Here is a 19,243-nt window from a genome sequence, read left to right on the forward strand (position 1 = left end):
TATATATATATATATATATATATATATATATATATATATATATAAGACAGTGAGAGGACTGTGAGAGCATTGTTATTGATTTTTATCACTTCTTTATAGATGATTTTCTCTAGAGATTTATGACAATGCACTATGCATGCATCACACTCCTTCACCCTCATGTGTAGGAGATATAATAATGCCATAACTCAAGACATCATGTTAAGATGTGACATCATATAAACAAACTGTCAGGCATCATTAAACACAAATGCTCTGCTAACACACTGCAATCTCTCTGGTGTACTCCGTAAATCCACTTTGCATTCAAATGAGTTTCAGTTCTCAACTCTCATATCTAAAATGTTTTCCCTCATTTTTGTCCCCCCCACCACCACACACACACACACTTTGTTCTCAGTTAAGCTCTCCCTTTCTCCTTCTAGTATTCTCTATACACTGGTATGCACTCTTGCTCTCTGTCTTTCTATTGCCCAATACCTACAGATGCAGATTCTTAGCTTCAGTCATTATTTTTTCTGCCCAGGTGTGTCTGTCTTCTATGCTCAGTGGGGTAAATAATCTGAATTGTGAAACTGTGACAAAGAGAGGGGGGTGAAGAATAGAAACACAGCTGCACAGATGGCCTGAAAAATCACTTAGTAAGTATGTACTGAGGATGAACTCTATCAGTCTATCTTTGACACATTATAGTAATACTGATACTTAATTCATGTGAGTGTATTTAGATGTTACTACTCTAACAATTTTAAAGTAAAACAGTGTAAACTGCATGGCCTGGGGATAAAAGTAATAGAATTATGATGATCAAAGCTAGCAGCACATCTGAGCAGACACATTGCAAAAGTGTAGAGCAAAAGAGAATCTTGGGATCAGACTTGTGGTCTCCTGGTTCCCTTATTTTACAGACCTTAATAGCATTGTGTCTGATGATTTTAATGTGAACCTCACAGCAAAGTCTGTGATCCGATTTTGTCTCATTCCTTATGTGAACAATCATTACACAAACCAAATTATAAAAATTACATAACATATGAAATATCAATGTTAAGTGCATATTTTATTCCTGCTAGGTGCTAGTTTTCTTCTTCATTAGAGTTATGTATTGATGTCCAGTTACATCGAAGAGCAAGTAACATCTGCAAGTTCAGGTTACTTTACTCTCTGCAAGTCTCTGTAGAGGAGGATGCGCCATTTCAAACAAACATCCAGAAATCTGTTTTGTGAATCCATTTAAATGTCTGCACTCTAACATGAACAACCTAAAGGGACCTTATTAAGTTTTGTGGTCGTTTAGTAAACAAGGCTCCTAGAGATATATTTACAGGAGACAAGAATCACTAAAAATATCTTTCGGGGACCGTTTTAAGAATGTAGGTTCACAGTGCAAACTGCTAAAACACGCCTTCCAGTTGACTTCTCTGTATCATGGAGACTCTTCACACTCAGACCAGTTCCAGCTGTGACACAGCCGCTGCACAGGGACTCAGTGGAGTGTATCTGTGGCCCTGCCTACGCGCTCCCCGGGCTCTTAGTGTGTGTGTGTGTGCTTGCGTGCGCGCGACCCGCTAATTCTGTTTACCACGGAGCAGCGGAGCGCACTAGCACCATGATGGATTACTGAAAGGACTAAAACAGAACCATGCCTACTGTGTTTTTTAAAAAAGAGGAAACGTGTAGGAATTTGTGCATGCTTCGGTACTCATCACACGTAAGGGAGAAGTTTTAATTCACGATATTCTTTATCTTAAACTGCATGCAGCCAAAAATGTGTTTGTTGTTGTTAATATACTAGAATGTTTCATATTGTAGAGTATTTCATTAGGGTGTTACTGAACCAGCTTTAAAATCATATTTCATCCAGAGCGTAAAAGTTTTTTTATGCAGATATGCTGTTGCTTCATTGCAGATTGCATCACTTTAGTATTAATGTTCAGTGGTGTTTTGTATGAGTTGGGACAGTACCGGTGTTGGGATTGCAGTGTTTACCACAGTTTTGTCAGTTGAAACCGTTTTCCGGTTGAAGGTGCGTTGAGCTCAGTTCTTGTGTTTTCGGTTTTGCTCTGTGGCCGCGCGCGCAGATGATTAGATGAAGTTTGAAATATTCAAATGTAAACATTCAAACTGAGACTTCCTCTGCTGTGTCATTGCAGAGCTGGTGCACTCCGTCATCCGAGTCTCTCTGCGTCCCAGCATGGCTCTCACCGTGTGTCCGTGCCGCGTTTGGAGCTGCCGTTAAAGCGCCGAAGAGCTTGTGGGTTCGTAAGGCTCTAAGCGAGTAGAGTTTGCACAGACTGATGTCGGGAACTGGATATGCAAACACATCAGCACCTGTTTGGAGGAAGAAGAGTTTGAAGAAGCGTGGACAGGTGCTTCATCACGTCAAACCCCTGAGGCTTTTCTTTTCTGGCAGCGCAGAGCGGATCTGCTTGGATGAGTAAGTGATCAAATCACCATCAGTGAAACGCATAAGTAGGCTCTCTCTCTCTCTCGTACTTACAGTCTTATAGTCACAACAGCAAAGATGAGTCATTCTGTCAGACAGGAAAACATGCAGAGAGGTGGATAAAGGCAGCTGTTGGGGGTGTTGAGACAGGAGAGAGAGAGAGAAATGAGTGTGTGGTGCTTATATGTGATGAGATGAGAGGCTGTGGGAAATTTCACACTTGGTTTAACTTCCACAATTAACTTATAATGATCATCATCAGTTGATTCTTCTCTATGAGTCTCTTCTCTATGTGTGTGTGTGTGTGTGTGTGTGAGAGAGAGAGAGAGAGAGAGACTTGTTTTTGTGTCACACTGTAAGTAGGCCTACACATTGTCTCAATAAAGAGATGATGCACTGGCTAGTTATTCAATGTTTTAATGATAGACACCCAGCCTCGCCTCATGCTCCTGTTCATTAATGTTAATTTTTACTTTTCACACCTACAGAGTGAGAGAGATAATAACAACACTGAGCCTTTACTCGTAATTACTCCTCCTGTAATGTCTAACAAGGTTGGAGACACTTGTATCTTGGTGTACCCCTCCATGATCATTGCAAAACATGGATTTGGGGTTTCTTTGGAAGATTTTTTGACATATCATCTTGGTGAAAGCTCTATCTATGGCCAGGTGACTTTCATGTACAGCTCCGTTATCACCAAACAAAATGATCTAATCTGACCGCATGACATAATGTCAGTTATAGTTAACACTTGGTGAACTGTAGGCTGTGTTTTTTAGATGCTATCAGTAAGGACTTGCACCATTTACAAACAGATTGCTGGTATAAACACAACTGTGCAAGTCTAATTTTTTGACACCGCTGAGCTCTTTTTTCCTCCTTCAGTGTGTGTGGTCCAATCTCTAGCAAACTTCAACACTTTGTCATGGTCCTACCTTCTTATTTAATTCTTATAACTACTATACAGATCATCAGCCATCTGTCTCTTTTGTGCTGAGAGTTCTTAGTTTTTCCCCCATTCAAATGGATGACAAAGAGATTTTAAACTTGTGCAACTTCAAAGTTTTACCCCAGCCCTGAAATTGTCTCTACTTCAACCAGAACAGGATTCACAGGAGTCCATCCTGGAGCCCCACCCTCAGCACGCTCCCCAAGGCTCACCTATGTGTGACCTGATAGTGCTGTTTATCATAGAGCAAACACAATAACCTCCCACACTTACCATGAAAGGTAACTACTGGGACTAATAGTGACAGCAATTACACGATGATGAGTTGGAAATTATAATGATAGCTTTTCTTAGACTTGGAAGTCATTTCTACGGAAAAGAATACAGTACATTAATGTCTTTCACTGGTTATAGACAGGAAGTTAAACCAGACTAAAGAAGTAAGTTAAACTACTTATCAGGTAGTCTTTACTATCAAATGGCATGTTTTATATTCATATGTAGTATTAAATCCTGTCACAACACTTCCAAATACTTTTAACTGCCAAAGCTACTGCCATTTTTCAGCCATGTTTGTTTAGAACGTAATGTTACACAATGGCAAGTGGGAGTTGAGTGGGAGAGGAAAATTTCAAGTTTCCAGATGATAATTACAATGTAATCTAAGTGCATTATAACAACAGAAACATGTATACTGAGTATTCATGTGAAGAGCTGTTTAATATAGTAAGCAGTAAAACTAAAGTAAATATAGGTTTTGTATTTGAAAGATGAGCACTCTTGACGCTGAACTCAACTTTCTACCATAATACTGCTGTAGTAAATATGATTCATGAAACTGATGAGACTTTGTGAATAGTATATTACCAGAACTCTTACTTAGAAGGTAGTTACTAGTGCAGTTTGCTTCTTTATAGGCAGGCAAAACAGGCAGGAATATGAAGAGGCATATACAGAAAACATCTGTATTAAAAATACATAAGATTGATATTCAGAGTGAACATATCGCAATCCTGACCAAGATAAAATGATTACTTAAATTATATTAAGCTAAGCTATGTTAATGGACTTGTCATTAAACAAGTGAAACAGTTTCAGATGTCTAGGCAGCCAAAAAGCTCTCACAGTGTCTGTCTTTAGGAATAGTATATTTAGTAGCTTGTTAGTTGTACTATGGTTCACTATCTAGCAGCCAAAGATGCTTTGAAGTTTATTTAGATTTTGTTTAAAGAGTTCATATCTATCATATCTCAGTAAGTGAAAACTCTGAGTCCCTTACTGGTGGACCAAATTAAACTGGGATGTGGTGGCTTAGTGATTAAGGTGTTGGGCTACTGCCCAGAAGGTTGTGAGTTTGAATCCTAGGTTCACCAAACTACCACTGCTGGGCTGTTGAGTAAGACCCTTAACACTCAGTTGTATAAGATAAAATGGAAGTCACTCTGGGGATAAGGGTGCCTGCCAAATGTAAAATCTTTTAGTTAACACAAACTACATGAATATAGATTAATACCTTAAAAGGGTTCTCAATTGAAAATCCAAGATCTAAACGGGACGACTTTCTGCATCAAATGAGAGAGGCATGTTTGCATACTGACTGTGATTGGCCCATGGCTACAATCAACACAGAGAGGAAGCACGATGTAGACCACATCCCAAACTACAATTCATCATTCTTTGTTTTCACTAACTACTCAGATTTGGAACACAATCTGGCCTTTAAACATTAATTTAAAAGACAACTTTGGCTTATATTAATATGGACCATACTTCTCCATCACATTCTTCATCACTGAGCTTAATATTATGCTAATTTACCAGAATAAGCATCTACTATTGATAAATTGGGGGCATGCTTATAAATATTTATGACAAGTTAGTAGTCTAAATAAAAACAGACTGGAATTCGAAAGGCGTATAAAGAGACCTTTTTCTTTTTTTAAAAAATAATTAAATAAGCATGATTTACTTATTTATTTAGAGCACCCTGTGGTGGACCAGCATCCCATTCAGCATGTGTCCCTTCATTGGATAGGCTCCAAATGTGTCCCTGTGTACCAGAATGGAGCAGTTATTGAAAAAAATATATATACATATATATATCATATATATATGCATATATACATATACATATATACACATAGCTTATTCTTCTAGGTATATGGTAATGTACTTCATGGCACAGTAGTAGGTATTTAAAGCTGGTTTTGCTGAGGCTTGCCTTTGTTAATTCTTTATTTGAATTAAAGTGATGTTAAACTATATACCATGAGCTTAACTGTGAACTGTGATGAGCTTAAATGTGATGTTCACTGTACTCTCCTCTTACTGTAATCTCACAACATGCTGTGACATATATGAAGCTAAATGTTAGGATGCATCAGTGTTGCAGTTGTAGTTTCTGCTGTGGTTCTTCACTGTGGTTCTTCACTGTGGTTCTTGCACTCAACTGCAACCCACCAGCACTCACCTGCATGCAGTCACACTATCTTCTGTTTATCTCTTTTTGTGTGTGTGTGTGTGTGTGTGTGCGCGTGTATGTATGTGTTTGTGGGTTTTTTTAGTCTTTTCAGTTTGTGAATGTTTCTATATTAAGCTTATTTCCTTCATCACATGTGAAGGAACATCATTCTCTCTCACTACGCAAGATAATTTTTCAATGCCTTATGTGTAAGCGTGCATGGGTAGAGCTTCCTATTGAACTACATCAGTATTAAAGTGCCTTTATTTAACTTTGATGTGTAAATTTGTTTCCATCAATGCAAGTTCAATATAAACCTGAAGATGAACAAAACCATGGGTGATTTTTTGTGTAAACAGTCAGACTTCAGAAATACAACACATAGGAGCAGCCTCACCTGGGAAGCCTTGTTGTTAGAACAGAGGGACGAGCTGGTCCTTAGTGACTGAGAGAGAGCAGAGAGATATAACAAAGCCAGAGGACAAGTGGAAAGAGGAAAGCTTATACTCCACTGGGAGGAGTGTGTTTGTGTGAGAGATGCTCTGAAGATAAGCTAGCAAAGGTAGAAGGAAATGAGTTGTCTTAACTGGGATCAATATTAAGTTTGCCATTGATTCAGTAAGTTTCCTTGGCAAATAGTTTCCTTTTAAAGGAATATCACATAGTTGGATTTATTAACCATTTGGATACTCTCTGTGTACATATGTGCACGTGGGTGTGCACTGATATCAGTGTTTGGGTAGTTGGATACACATCTGGATACACATCTGTATCATATCTTGGTAAATACGATGACACTAACCTTCTGCTTGTCATAGTAAGTGTTTCTAGAGTTATGTGTCAAGTATGTGACACCGGGAGATTTCTATTCTGTTCTATTCTGATGTCTTGCACTATCACACATCCTCATCTGTTCCTCTGACAAGCTACCACTGTCAGAGCTGATAACACTTGACCTTTTCTGCAAACTACTTCCTGTTACACACACAGACACACACACACACACACACACACACAAAGAGCATTGCATAATACATGCATGAAACAGATGATGCAATGCATTGTTTTAAGCTGTATTTGCTTAGAGCGATATTCTGATTTATAAGAAAACACAGAAACACATGCCTACACTTACACTGTATAACAATAATATATCAACAGTAATATTTCTAGAAACATTTTACTCATTTCAAATATAAAATTGCCAGCTAATTTTGCTACTTTCTAGATATAAAAACCTGAAATAAGATCTGCCAATAAGTTTAAAAAAGAGGTCTTGCTCATCTTATTATTTCACTACTATTATATTGTGTACATGGAGATGTGATTGAAGGCCTTTAATGTACACTGCACTGAGAAAGCTATGTATACTATAAAAATAACATTCGATTACTTGTAATTGTTTTTGTATTGGGGCTGTGAATGCACTGTTGTCTCTGTTTCTATAGTCTTAGAGGAACTAGCACAGGATAACAAAAGAGAAACTACTGCTTCAGCTTATATGATCTGTTGCTCTACAGCCATCAAAATGATTGATGGATAAATGGATAAGCAATGTCTTTGCAGTAGTACTTTAAAATTGCATGTGCAACTGTAGCATCAGTCGTTTATATATAATAACAAGAAGCATTTTAGTGATGAAATACTGCAGTGCCACTTTGTATGTGTGACTGCTTAATGCTGCAAATGTTTTTATCTGTATTTGGATTTGAACCAGAAGTGAAGAACTTGTGTTATTACATTTTTGTTATGAAATCTTACAGATAATTATGCTTCCTATTCATAACGGAATTAGTATCTGTTCAATCAAACTTAAATATGTTACATACCTACAGAGGTATATGTGCTACATTTTTTTCCTAACTCATCTTTCCTTATATGAGGACTGTGCCAATACAGTAAAGTGTCTCTGTTACTCATACTCCAGTACAAACACCCATATCAAACTGGTGTGATGCTCCGGATTGTAATTCAAACGACCTGGTATGGCCTCTAGTGGCCAACAATCATAATGACAATGTGTTAATGTACCAGAGCAGAGATATAACAGAAAACTAAAACAGAAGTAGGCCATGTCTGTCTCACACCTCAGACAGCAAAACTCATGAATTTCCACTCTGCATGTATTTCACATCGAGTCTTTAGATCTCTCCTACTTAACCTATGACCGTTTCTCTCCCTCCTATCAGGACATGACCCACTCCTGGCCTTCCCAGCAGCCCCCAGGTGGAGGGGGGACAGAACGTTTCCTGTATTCAGATTCAAAAGTGAGTATAAGGGATATGATCACTAACTCTGCCCAGGAGGATCCACACCTTCTTACCTGACAGCATGGTGTTTGTGTAACTACCTGCTGAGTGAATCATATGTTATATCTGCTTGCTGCAGGATGGAAAACGCCACAGCTCTCAGCACAAGCAAGGTAATGCTTCATGTAGCTATGGCTGTTCATTTATGTCTGTATTTGTTTCTTTATGTTTGTGTATTACTTGTGTAGTTTCACCAGTTGTGGTAATACACTTGCATGTCCATGTGCTTTACTTGTGGACTAATTTTCTCATACAGTTATTTGTTCTCTTTCTCAGTAAGGAATGATGCTCCTATAAGGATGCCACGTGTGGCCCCTCACAAATCGTAAGTGGGACACATGACACCTGATCTGGCAGCATAGCCAGACACTAGCAATGCATGTCTGGATTGCCCCAAACTGTGAGCTCTATTATTTACACACGCAAACACACACACACACACACACACACACACATATATATATACACACAGCTCTGGAAAAAAAATAAGAGACCACTGCCCAATCTCCAGATTTGAACCCTACTGAAAACCTCTGGAATGTCATCAAGAGGAAGATGGATGGTCACAAACCATCAAGAAAAGCTGAGCTGTTTGCTTTTTTGCAAAAAGAGTGATATAAAGTTCCCCAACAGCAATGTGAAAAACTGGTGGAGAGCATGGAGCCAAAACGCATGCAAATCGGGGTTATTCCACTAAATACTGATTTCTTAATGTTATTTAGCCAAAGGATTAACAAAATTTGTTTACAAATTATTTGCATTTTGTTTTATTTGAGTTATTAAAGCTCTGCAAGTACTGATGATCATGATCTTGGGTTATTTTGATGTGTTGTCATTTCCTTTAAATATACACTCTAAATAACAATAGCTATATTTTGAATTTAGGAGAAATATTGTCAGCAGTTCACAAAAAATGAAACAGAACTGTTCATCTCACCAATACATGAACATGTAAGAAAAAAAACATAAGAAACTGATTATTTTGCAGTGGTCTTTTATGTATTATGCTGTTTATATATGAGAGATAGAGAGGGAGAGAGAGAGAGAGAATTCTTTTCTGTGAAACATAAGTTAAACCTCAGTAACCTTTTCCCTAAAACACCCCCCCACCTATTCTTATTGGGTGGTTTAACTGGTCTGTGTGGATTGCCAATAAGACTGCCAGTTGTATTCTGACTGGATTGAAATGTATAAAGCCTTAATACAGCCTTAAACAGAAGGAAAGGGGAAGACAGCAAAAGTTTGAGGTTGAGTTCATATGGAAGGTTCTATCTTCCCCCAGCTCCATACAGACATCATCAAGCACATAAACCTCACAGAACTATTAAAGAAGAGATTAACACAAGCAGAGAGATCCTAGTTACACACAACAACCAAACCACAATGTAAATTAAAGTCTGAAGGGTGTGTTTATGAGTGTGTTTTGGGATTGTACTCATCATTCACACTCTCAAGTCATAACAGTTTTTTTTCCTGCTTTTTATGCTGACTCACACACACACACACACACACACACAGACTGATACAGATTCTTGTCTAATCTTGGTATTTTACCTTTTCAGCATGCTTGCTGATGACCTGAAGCTCAGTAGTGATGAGGATGACAGTGACAAGGTATGAGTGCCTTTTAGAAGCTTCTACAATGGTTTAGTTGAGTTGTGTTTAAGTGTCTGTGGGCCTTTTTCCACTGAATATTTCAGCAGTCCGGTTATTTTTGTTGTTTGAAAATGGTGGCAATTGAGCATCAGGAGTAATAAGGAGATTTTTGATCATAGCTAATATAAACCTCTTGTAAGTGGCCAATCAGACCAAAAAAATATCCAAGTACTTCTTTCATGGTGTAAACAATCAAGCAAACACACTGTGCACTATGATGAGGTCATTTGCAGAATGATGTAACAGCCACATTCCTTTTGTCACTTTAATTGTACCAGCTGGTGGAGAATTCGATTGAGCCACAATTCCCCAAGTTACATTTGCTCCAGTTTAGGGCAGTTTTTGTTTTTGACTGTTCAGTGTCTGAACAGTCAAAAGAAATGTAGTATTCATGCTTTCTCTTTTCTAGTGCATGATTACTAATGAGTGCTTGTCCGTTGTTGTCCTTCCAAATATTACTAGATGAGAGAGTGGAATAGAAAAAAAGAAATAAGTTAGAAGAGTGAGTGTGTCTGTTTCCCCTCAGCATGTACAGGGTCAATAACAGTTCAATTGCAGCAATTTTATGGACTGTCTGTGAGATACAAACAGTGTCCTTGTGTGGACATGCATAAGATCTGACTCAAATGTACTTTGACAAACATGTTTAACTCTTTGCCTTGAGCTACTTCTTGGGGAGTGGCTATGGCTTCCTCTTAATTTTTATTTAAGACTGCTTTCAGCTTGTAACAACATGGATAATTATTTTTAAAGCAGAGCTATTAACTCCAGTTGTTCTGGGGTGTGGAGTACCTAGTCAGTGTGTGTGTGTGTGTGTGTGTGTGTAACAGCTGGTATGGTTAAGTGATATAGGTTTTATAGCTGTGTGTGTACGTGCCTTTAAGCATTGGACTCTTGACATATCAGTCACAGCAACTTGACTCATTGTCATATTATGCTCCAAGTTGTGACCTTTCTATTAATTGACCTTTAGTTGATCGTAGTGTGCTTAGGGTTCTGTGGTCAATGTTCTGTTGGCTCAGTGCTTATGGATATTTGAATTAAAATGTTTAAAATTTGTAATATATGGGTTTTTTTTTTTTAATTAAGGGACCTCATCCTTCCTGGACTGAAAGCCACAAGTAAGTGTTTATGTTTGTGTTTTTTAACTAGGATGTTAATTACAATATGTATTACAGTATAAAAGCTTTAGGCTTTTTTGTTGTAGTTTCAGTCCAATCCAACATGATGAATCATTCAGTCTGAATGTGCATACCACAGTCTGCATAGTTTTTTTTAAAAACCCAACATGTTTGTTTTAGTACAACATATTCGCTTGAATACATTTTTATAAACTTTATATGCATAATGATTCATTACTCATGCCTGTGTATATGTGTATGTGGGTGTTGAATGACAGTCTGTCAGGGCAGCACACACACACACATGGCAGGAGGGCAAGACATTCCAGCTCAGGCTCCTCAGGATCTGATTCCTCCAGTGAGTCTGAGAGCAGTAGCCAGCGGTCACGCAGCCCAAGCCCAGAAGCACAGACCCAACCTGAGATCCCCAGCCAGCCACTGCCTCTTACCTTCAGCAAAGAGGTAATTTTACACTTTTGTTTCTCATTTCTTTGTCTTCTCTGTTTGTTCTATGGACTGACCAGCAGAAGTTATTTTGCGTTGGAGGTATAGATGGTGGAGAGAGTGGAGGAGGAAGAACTTGGAGGAGTGAGTGGGGTATGAGGAATGTGAGTAAGGAGGGTGCGGGGTGAGGGACTGCAGGCCGCTGAGAATTTCGAGTTTCAGTGTCATGTCAACATGTGGAGTCTCCTTTGGCTAAATAGGTACAGGATACAGGAAAAATCCCAGTTGTATTGTACATATGAAATGTGTTAAGACATATCAGAGAGAGATTAAAGTGATCAAAATTTCTGTCACATGAGTAAAGTCTGTATGCATTTGTCACTCAAAGCCAAAGTGTAATGTAGTGTTCAGGTCATTATTTTGGCCGAGGAAGTGTTAATTGTCAGAGGGGGTGGGGAAGTCAGAAGGGTCTGCTACCCTGCACGATCCAGAAACAGAGACCTGCACCAGTGTATGAATGAAAGTGCCTGTGTGACATAGCTTCCTTTACATGCTAAACATGCTGTATACGGGAGCACTTGGAGCAGAGAGGAGGGGACGCCATGTGTTTTTCATCTATATGCAGCCATAGAGTGTCTCTGAGGAGGAAAACTTGGAAACAACGTGCAGTTCCAGGTAGAGGGTAGTTAGAGAGGACGGGTGGGGGAGAGCGAGAGAGGGCACAAGAGATGTAGTGTCTTCTCTGGAAAAACAGCGAGGGATAAGGAAGGGGGGATGTTTGAGTAGAGCAGTGGACGTTTAAATTAGCACAGGTCAACCACCAGAGGAAAGCAGGGAAAGTAGACTGCCCTCATTCCTATGTATGACTGCAAGTGAGTATTGTCCCATTATTCTCATTTAGCATAATTGCTCCTTTATTGTTCACAAAGTTTTTGATAAAACATTAAGGATATAATTTTTATTTGTTGTTATAAAAGTGAGCTTTGTTTTATTAGGTATGGAAAAACTGAACTTCAGGTTCAGAAGTTTGTAGGATAAATTCTTTTGTAAAGAATGCTGGTTGTTGAAATGTCTTGTTTTGATATGCTATTTAAAGAGTGATGAAAGGATTAGATGGATGATGTTTATGCCACATTACCAAGATACTTGTGCTCTCTTTTTCTCTCTTTTCTTGTACGTATGGTATCAGCTGTTTGCACAGATCCATATCTATCAATAAATGTTCCTGATTTGACTCAGTGCTCTCTTTAGCCTCTCTTTCTCAGGTCACAGAGGCCACAGTTTCATTGACCATAGTTCATTCCTCTCACTCACATTGTTTTTGTTGTTTTTCTGAAATTTTTCATGTAACATAACTCATATGTGACATTACTAATCTAGTTATCAAAATACCTTAAGGATATTTTATCATCATTTCATCAACTTCAGCTCACTGTCATCTTGTTATAATGATTTACATTTTAAGATTTAAAATATGCTTTTATATTCAAACCAGAAATAATACAATTGTTCGGCTTGTGAACTGAATCTTTCTCTTGTTTGGTGTCCAGAGTCAAGACTCGTCACTGACACACTGGCAGCTGGACAAGTGGCTTGAGAAAGTTCATAAAACTCGACAGTCAGACCACGACCCAGGAGGTCATAGCTCCGGTACAGGCTTCGATTCTGAAAGAGGACCATCTCCAGGAAGATACTGGGAGAGAGATTCTGGCCTTGGAACGAGAGAGAGCTACAGTCCAAGCCAGAGCCCTGTCCCTAGCCCCAAGTTTGACTACAGCCCCAGGCATAGTCATCGATCTAGTCCGGGATATAGCCCTTGTCCAAGCCCAGGAATTAGCCCTGTGCCAAGCCCAGTGCCCAGTGTTTGTCCAAGCCCAGGTACTAGCCTAAGACTAAGTCGAAGTCCCAGTCCTTTACCTCTTCACCCACCCAAAAGTCCTAGCCCTAGCTTCACCTCTGCTCCTGCCTCTCCAAGAATAACTCCTTATTCTCAGGTTCACCTGGAAAGCTCCAGGCTTGCTGCACAGACTAAATTTACCTCCAGTCCTGTGCATCAGCCTAAGGTCAGACCATGGTTGCCACCAGACCATAACGCTCAACGTATTAATGACTCTAGACAGAAAGATTCTAGACAAACTGCCCTTCCACAGCATCATTCCAAACACAACTCAACTCACAAAGAGACTCCACACAAGCCAAAATCCCAAAGCAGTGAATCTAGATCAAAATCCCGATTTAGTCCTACTCCACATCAGTCTCAGTCAAGCTCCAGGTCCAACCTCAGCCCTAAAACAAAGCCTAGGCATTTGTCTTCCACTGACTGTAGCACTGGGCGTAGACCCAGTGATCATAAGAGTAAATTGAGCCACAGTTTAAATTCCAAACCGAAGCCCAGCCCCACACCCAAACATAAGGCTGTGACTGAGACAAACTCAGTCCACAGTTCCAGCTCTAGGCCACCAACTCGGCCTGCCCCAGAGATTTCAGCTAGGTCCCACCCACCACCAAAAAACTCGAGACTCAGCCCCAGCACAAAACCAAACACAAAATCCAAAGAGGAAGCTGTGCCCAGCACTAGGACATCTCAAAAGGAACAAAAGCCAAGGGGTCGAGAGCCAGATTTGCATAGCCGAGGTAAGGCCCAGGGAAGAGCCCTGGTCCAAACTACAGAAACTCAAAGTCACAGGAGACTGGCGGAGGAGCAGTTAATAAGGCAGCGCTGGGTCCGAAGTTCTGAGGACGAGGAGGAGGAAGAGGACAGGAGAAAAGAGCAAGGAGAAAGAGAAAAGAAGAGGAGGAGGAGGAAGGAGCACAATGCTGAATGGCAGGCAGTACAGCCCAAGCAGAGACCCCACACCAACAGTCAGCATCAGCCCCGAACTGAATGCAGTGGGCCTGAGCGGGAGGTCCAGAAGAGGAAGAAGAGGAGGAGGAGCAGAGAAGAACACTCCTCCAACCCTGGAGTTATAGACGCCAACCCTTCTCCTCCATTATCCCCACCTTCTCCTACTCCTGTTGTCCAACCGACGCGTCGACTTTTTACCTCTTCTTCTTCTTCCTCTTCTTCTTCCTCCTCATCTTCCTCAGAATCAGACTCTGAGCCCAGTCCGCCCCCAAACGTTGCTAAAGTTCCTGCAGACTCTACATCCAGCCAGAGACCTGCACCAAAGCAAAGGCATCAAGAACAATGTAGACCCTCTGAATTGAGATCAAATGATGCTTCTCCAGATGAAGGACAACAGCGTTCAGGCAAACACAAACTCTACACACTGGTGCCATTTGGCCGTACTGAGAAGTCCACCGCTGTCTCTCATCGAGGACTGAGGAATCTGGTAGTCAGGATAGACCTGTCACTTCTGGCCAGAGTCCCTAACACAAGTGAGGCCCCACGCAGAGGGTCTTCATCTTCATCATCCTCTTCATCTTCAGCTAAAACTAAAGAAAAGATCTCCATGAGACATCAGTACCACCAAGACCACGAAACTGGAGATGCCAAAAGCAAACGGAAGGTTAGAATAAAAGTACATTAAAAGATCAGAGTAATGCAAAGAAATGGAAAGCTATTACCGTTTCTCTGACATGTGCCCCTGTGTTCATCTAGGCTGAGAATGGAGAGGCTCAAAAGGACAGTAAGAGAAGCCACATTCACTCTGAAAAGCTCCCAGTTCCCACACACACAGCTGACAATGAAAAGCAGGAGGCTCATTCCAACAACAGGCAGAATGAGTATGTGTGATAAACACAAATTTTACATAGAAAATGCATTGACTTGAAAAGGCATCACATGTATTGTATAAAAATTCCCAGCTCATATTGTACCTGATTAACAGTAAACTGTAAACCTCATTCAGTAAACGGTGTATTTAGGATTCTTATTGTGTTCGTTTAGTTGACCACTTACTTGTGTCAAAATCCATTAGACGAAATCCTAAGAAAGCATATGCTAATAGTAACAACACTGAAAGAAAATCACAGTACAGCACTTAACAAAGAGGTTTTCGGTTCTCACTCGCTAGTTTAAAATTAGAAGAGTTCATGATAACTAGGTCTTAGGTCATCTGCCAGCTTATTGTGTTTTAAGCTGAACCATACCTGATGACTTCTTTTTTTAAATACACAGCCATCATATGGATTATATTTACACCAAGAGACCACTGTCCCCACTTTCTCCTCCAACTGCTTCAAAGATGCAGTATTCAGACCACCAACATGCAAACCCACCAAGAGACAAAGACTCCACCGTGAAAAAATCACAGGTACATGAATCCTTATTCGTTTAACTAACCTTGACTAACTTCTGCTTGGTGCTTTAGTGGTGTATCCTATATATTAATGTATTTTACTAATTAAATTATCCTTCCACACTTAAGTGTGTGGATGCTCAGCAATTTCCAGTCAGAGCACTTTTTGCCACATTTGATGATGTTCTAGTTTTCTGTGAGCTTTAACAAGATAATGTACTGGTCTTTTTGGCATCCCCGGCTCTGTACAGTTAGAGCAAAACACAGATCATTTGGACCACCAACATCAAGCCAGGTCAGGACAAGGAGGCATCCCTATGTGTTGTCTGCCAGTTCAGGAAGCTCTCTATCCCTTCAGATTATTTAAACATTCTAGCACAGACAGCTGTCTATGTTCTTTGGGGGTATGGCTATGGATTGGACAATGATGTGAACAGCTGTATTTGTTTGAATGTTCTCATTTCAGCACATAGCTTCATCTAGTACCTTGATATCCTGTTGTAGATCCAAAAAGCTCTCCCAAAGATTGAAGCAGAGTGTGCTGGAGTGTCAGGAAACACACTGCCCTTTTCTGGAACCTGGGCTCCATCTGCAAAGGAACCATCATACAGACGAACTGTGCCTTACACTGATGTGTGAGTTGTCAATATTATCTGTCTTTGCATACAGATGTCAGTAGTAATATCCACCAAATACTCAGTCAAAGAGATCACAAAGCACTTGTCTCCCTTTTTTATTTTAGCTCACACAATGCAGAGTACTACATGCATGAAGCCAAAAGATTGAAGCATCGAGCTGATGCTATGGTATGTTTACAAAATAGACAATGTGACCACTATATGGCAATAGATATAAATAAGCTTTGCTGTTTGAAGTGACTAACAGTAATTTTAACATTGCATCATTTAATTTACTCGTCCGAACTTCTTGTTCTTATTGCTGCTAGGTGGATAAACTAGGTAAAGCTGTGAATTATGTGGATGCGGCTTTGTCCTTCATGGAGTGTGGCAAGGCCATGGAAGAAGGCCCTCTGGAATCTAAGTCTCCTTATGCCATGTATGCAGAAACTGTGGAACTCATAAGGTAATTAATTAATTCATTGCATCGGCTTCTTTTTCGCTATCACACATCAACAAAGCCTTCCATCTGTTGTTAATAAACATTTATTCCTGTCTTTGGTAGATATGCTATGAGGCTAAAGAGTCACACAAGCCCTGGAGCCAGGCAGGAGGACAAGCAGCTGGCTGTACTTTGGTAAATATGATTCTGTAACCATCTGGATCTAACTATCTGATCTGTGCCATGTTTAATATTGACTAGAAACAACAACACCTATCCGGAGTGATGGTTCCCACATGCCTTCCTCTGAAGTGCAACACATCATTACCAGCAATCTAGTATCTAACTACCTTAGAAGTGTGATCCAGATTGGCTGAATCCTTACTTACAGTAAGGGGGAGATAGAAAGCCCTTGAGAAACTCCTTGTGAAACTATGAAAAACATAGGAAATGTATTATTGTGTAGCTATCTTAATGTGTAACAAACACTTTTATGTGTCTGGATTGTAGTTTCCGGTGTCTTGCTCTTCTATACTGGCAAATGTTCAGATTGAAAAAAGACCATGCTCTAAAATACTCCAGAGCTCTGACAGACTACTTCAAGGTAGTGCCAGCACATGGAATCATCCCTGTATGTATTTTAATGCATAATAATTTAAATTAATTTAAAGTCTGCTCACTAACTTCAATTCTACCTATGCTGATTTTCCTGTATCTTATCTTATAGACTTTACCAAAGGTGCCTAATACACCACCTCCCTGGAGCGATGGCACAAAGTATGGCTCTGTTAATCCTGGATGATAATTATACACAAAGGCTTCATTTAGACACAAAACTGATGCACTTTGTGTTTGTGTGCTTGGATGGATGTGTTTGGGTGTGTGTTTCTCTAGGGGAAATGTGCCTCCAACTTGCATATCCTCTGTTGGATTAACTGGGTCCCAACCTGGCAGCTCTATCACCTACCCTTTCATCAACATTCCCCAGCGTATCCACCAGATGGCAGCAAATCACCTCAATATCACCAACAGTGTGCTTTACAGTTATGAGTACTGGGAGTTAGCTGACACCTTGGGAAAGGAAAACAAAGGTGAGTGAAACTTAACTGAGAGTACAGAACCCTCTAAAGACAGGATATTTTACTGATCACACATTTTTAATTATTATTATTATTATTATTATTATTATTATTATTATTATTATTATTATTATTATTATTATTATTATGTGAACGGGCATTTAATACCTTTTGTTTTTGTTTGTTTTTTTAAAGAAATGGTCACACGTACCACTTAAACATCTAGCACTGTAATAACACACAAATATTGTTATATTACTCAAACATTGTCTAGGAAGCAAAAAATTAGGACAGTGTTTCTGATAGAACTTACATTCACCTTGCTGAGTGCAACTGTGCATGTGGTTTTGTGTATTTTGAGTTTTGGTGGCACAATATGTACTGAATTTTTAGAAACATGATATAGTTTAGATTGAAAGTAGTATCTAAACTTAATAAAATCAAGATTATATATTTTTTTTAAATGTTATTTTACAAATGCAGTTCTATAAACTTTTGTAAAAAAAAAAAAAAAAATCACTTAATATAAACTACTAATATAGTACTAAGTTGCTAGTTTATAGGTATAGCTACATTCACCAGCATCTTGGGGAGGCATGAAAGTAAACTGGCATTTTTAGAGTAAATAATAAGAATAATAATAGTAATAATATGTATTATTTATCAAGCAGCAACAAGTACAAACATGCTTCAACGTTCCTGTGCCTACTTTATATACACAAAAATTCTAATTTGTTTATTATTTCTTTCTGTCTGTCTTTCTCTTTCTCTGTATCTAGAGTTCTTTAACTACCTGAACACGCTGACTGGACCCCTGACCCTACACAGCAGCATGGCTCATATAGTCCAGTACACAAGACAGGGGCTGCAGTGGATACGGATCAGTGCCAATTTATCGTAGCTTTCAGACTTGGTCACCACACTGTTGGCTCCACTGTATTAAAAACACTGTAATCTGAATCCACATTCAGCTTTTACCAGCCAGTCTGAAAAACATCAAATGACAGTTACCTTTACGTTTGCCTTTAACTTGTTTTAAGAATTCATTTGTCTATTTGGAAAATAATCCACATTTACAGTATAACAGGACCTAAGAGTTTCTTGTGGAGAAGTTAATTGAAATGCTGGTCTTGCTAACTTTTTCTTGCCACAGTTAAGAGGTATCAGGGAAGCCTTGTCTCTTTTTAAAATAACACAATTAAAGGACACAGAATTGGATATTTGTGGGGCTTTTTTTGAGGTCTTATATGAAGGTATGACTATCTGTAGCAACGTCCCACAGGTGTACTTCAGTACCAAGAGCGTTATTTTGCCAAATGTGCCACATTTTTATAAAATGTGGTGAAGAAACCATTCTTTATTTGTAATACTATGTAAAATGATGTGGCTTAAAATAGTGAAGTGTTTTATTTCTAGTAGCTCTTGGCATTTGCCAGCATGTGTATGCAAACAGGACACTTTTTATGTTATCATAT

The 19,243-nt window shown here is 39.3% G+C and overlaps 1 protein-coding gene across 2 annotated transcripts; it reads left to right on the top strand.

The window, feature by feature from the left end:
• The first annotated feature begins 1,484 nt into the window (after nucleotides 1-1,484).
• On the top strand, nucleotides 1,485-18,952 carry aff3 (AF4/FMR2 family, member 3). 2 transcript variants are annotated; one of them, XM_058393728.1, is made up of 19 exons: nucleotides 1,485-1,711; nucleotides 2,154-2,437; nucleotides 8,049-8,126; nucleotides 8,248-8,281; nucleotides 8,445-8,493; nucleotides 9,731-9,782; nucleotides 10,914-10,945; nucleotides 11,224-11,407; nucleotides 12,940-14,898; nucleotides 14,991-15,115; nucleotides 15,510-15,645; nucleotides 16,135-16,265; nucleotides 16,373-16,436; nucleotides 16,577-16,713; nucleotides 16,813-16,884; nucleotides 17,200-17,293; nucleotides 17,417-17,466; nucleotides 17,584-17,780; nucleotides 18,548-18,952. In XM_058393728.1, exons 3-19 carry the CDS (start codon nucleotides 8,052-8,054, stop codon nucleotides 18,667-18,669), a joined length of 3,513 nt encoding a protein of 1,170 aa, XP_058249711.1. In that variant the 5' UTR covers nucleotides 1,485-1,711; nucleotides 2,154-2,437; nucleotides 8,049-8,051; the 3' UTR covers nucleotides 18,670-18,952. The 2 variants fall into 2 exon arrangements, with proteins under 2 accessions (XP_058249711.1, XP_058249710.1); XM_058393727.1 differs by having other exon boundaries at nucleotides 1,486-1,711; nucleotides 17,200-17,320.
• The last annotated feature ends 291 nt before the right edge of the window (nucleotides 18,953-19,243 follow it).

This window comes from Hemibagrus wyckioides, linkage group LG06 (genome assembly GCF_019097595.1).
Source record: "Hemibagrus wyckioides isolate EC202008001 linkage group LG06, SWU_Hwy_1.0, whole genome shotgun sequence".
Classification (NCBI taxonomy): domain Eukaryota; kingdom Metazoa; phylum Chordata; class Actinopteri; order Siluriformes; family Bagridae; genus Hemibagrus; species Hemibagrus wyckioides.

What these genes read in the sequence shown, in the direction of transcription:
- aff3 (XM_058393727.1), top strand. Translation starts at nt 8,052, where the DNA reads ATGACCCACTCCTGGCCTTCCCAGCAGCCCCCAGGTGGAGGGGGGACA. An exon ending in TCCTGGACTGAAAGCCACAA is followed by an intron (nt 10,946 to 11,223) that starts GTAAGTGTTTAT and finishes GTTGAATGACAG; the next exon opens with TCTGTCAGGGCAGCACACAC. An exon ending in AGCATCGAGCTGATGCTATG is followed by an intron (nt 16,437 to 16,576) that starts GTATGTTTACAA and finishes TATTGCTGCTAG; the next exon opens with GTGGATAAACTAGGTAAAGC.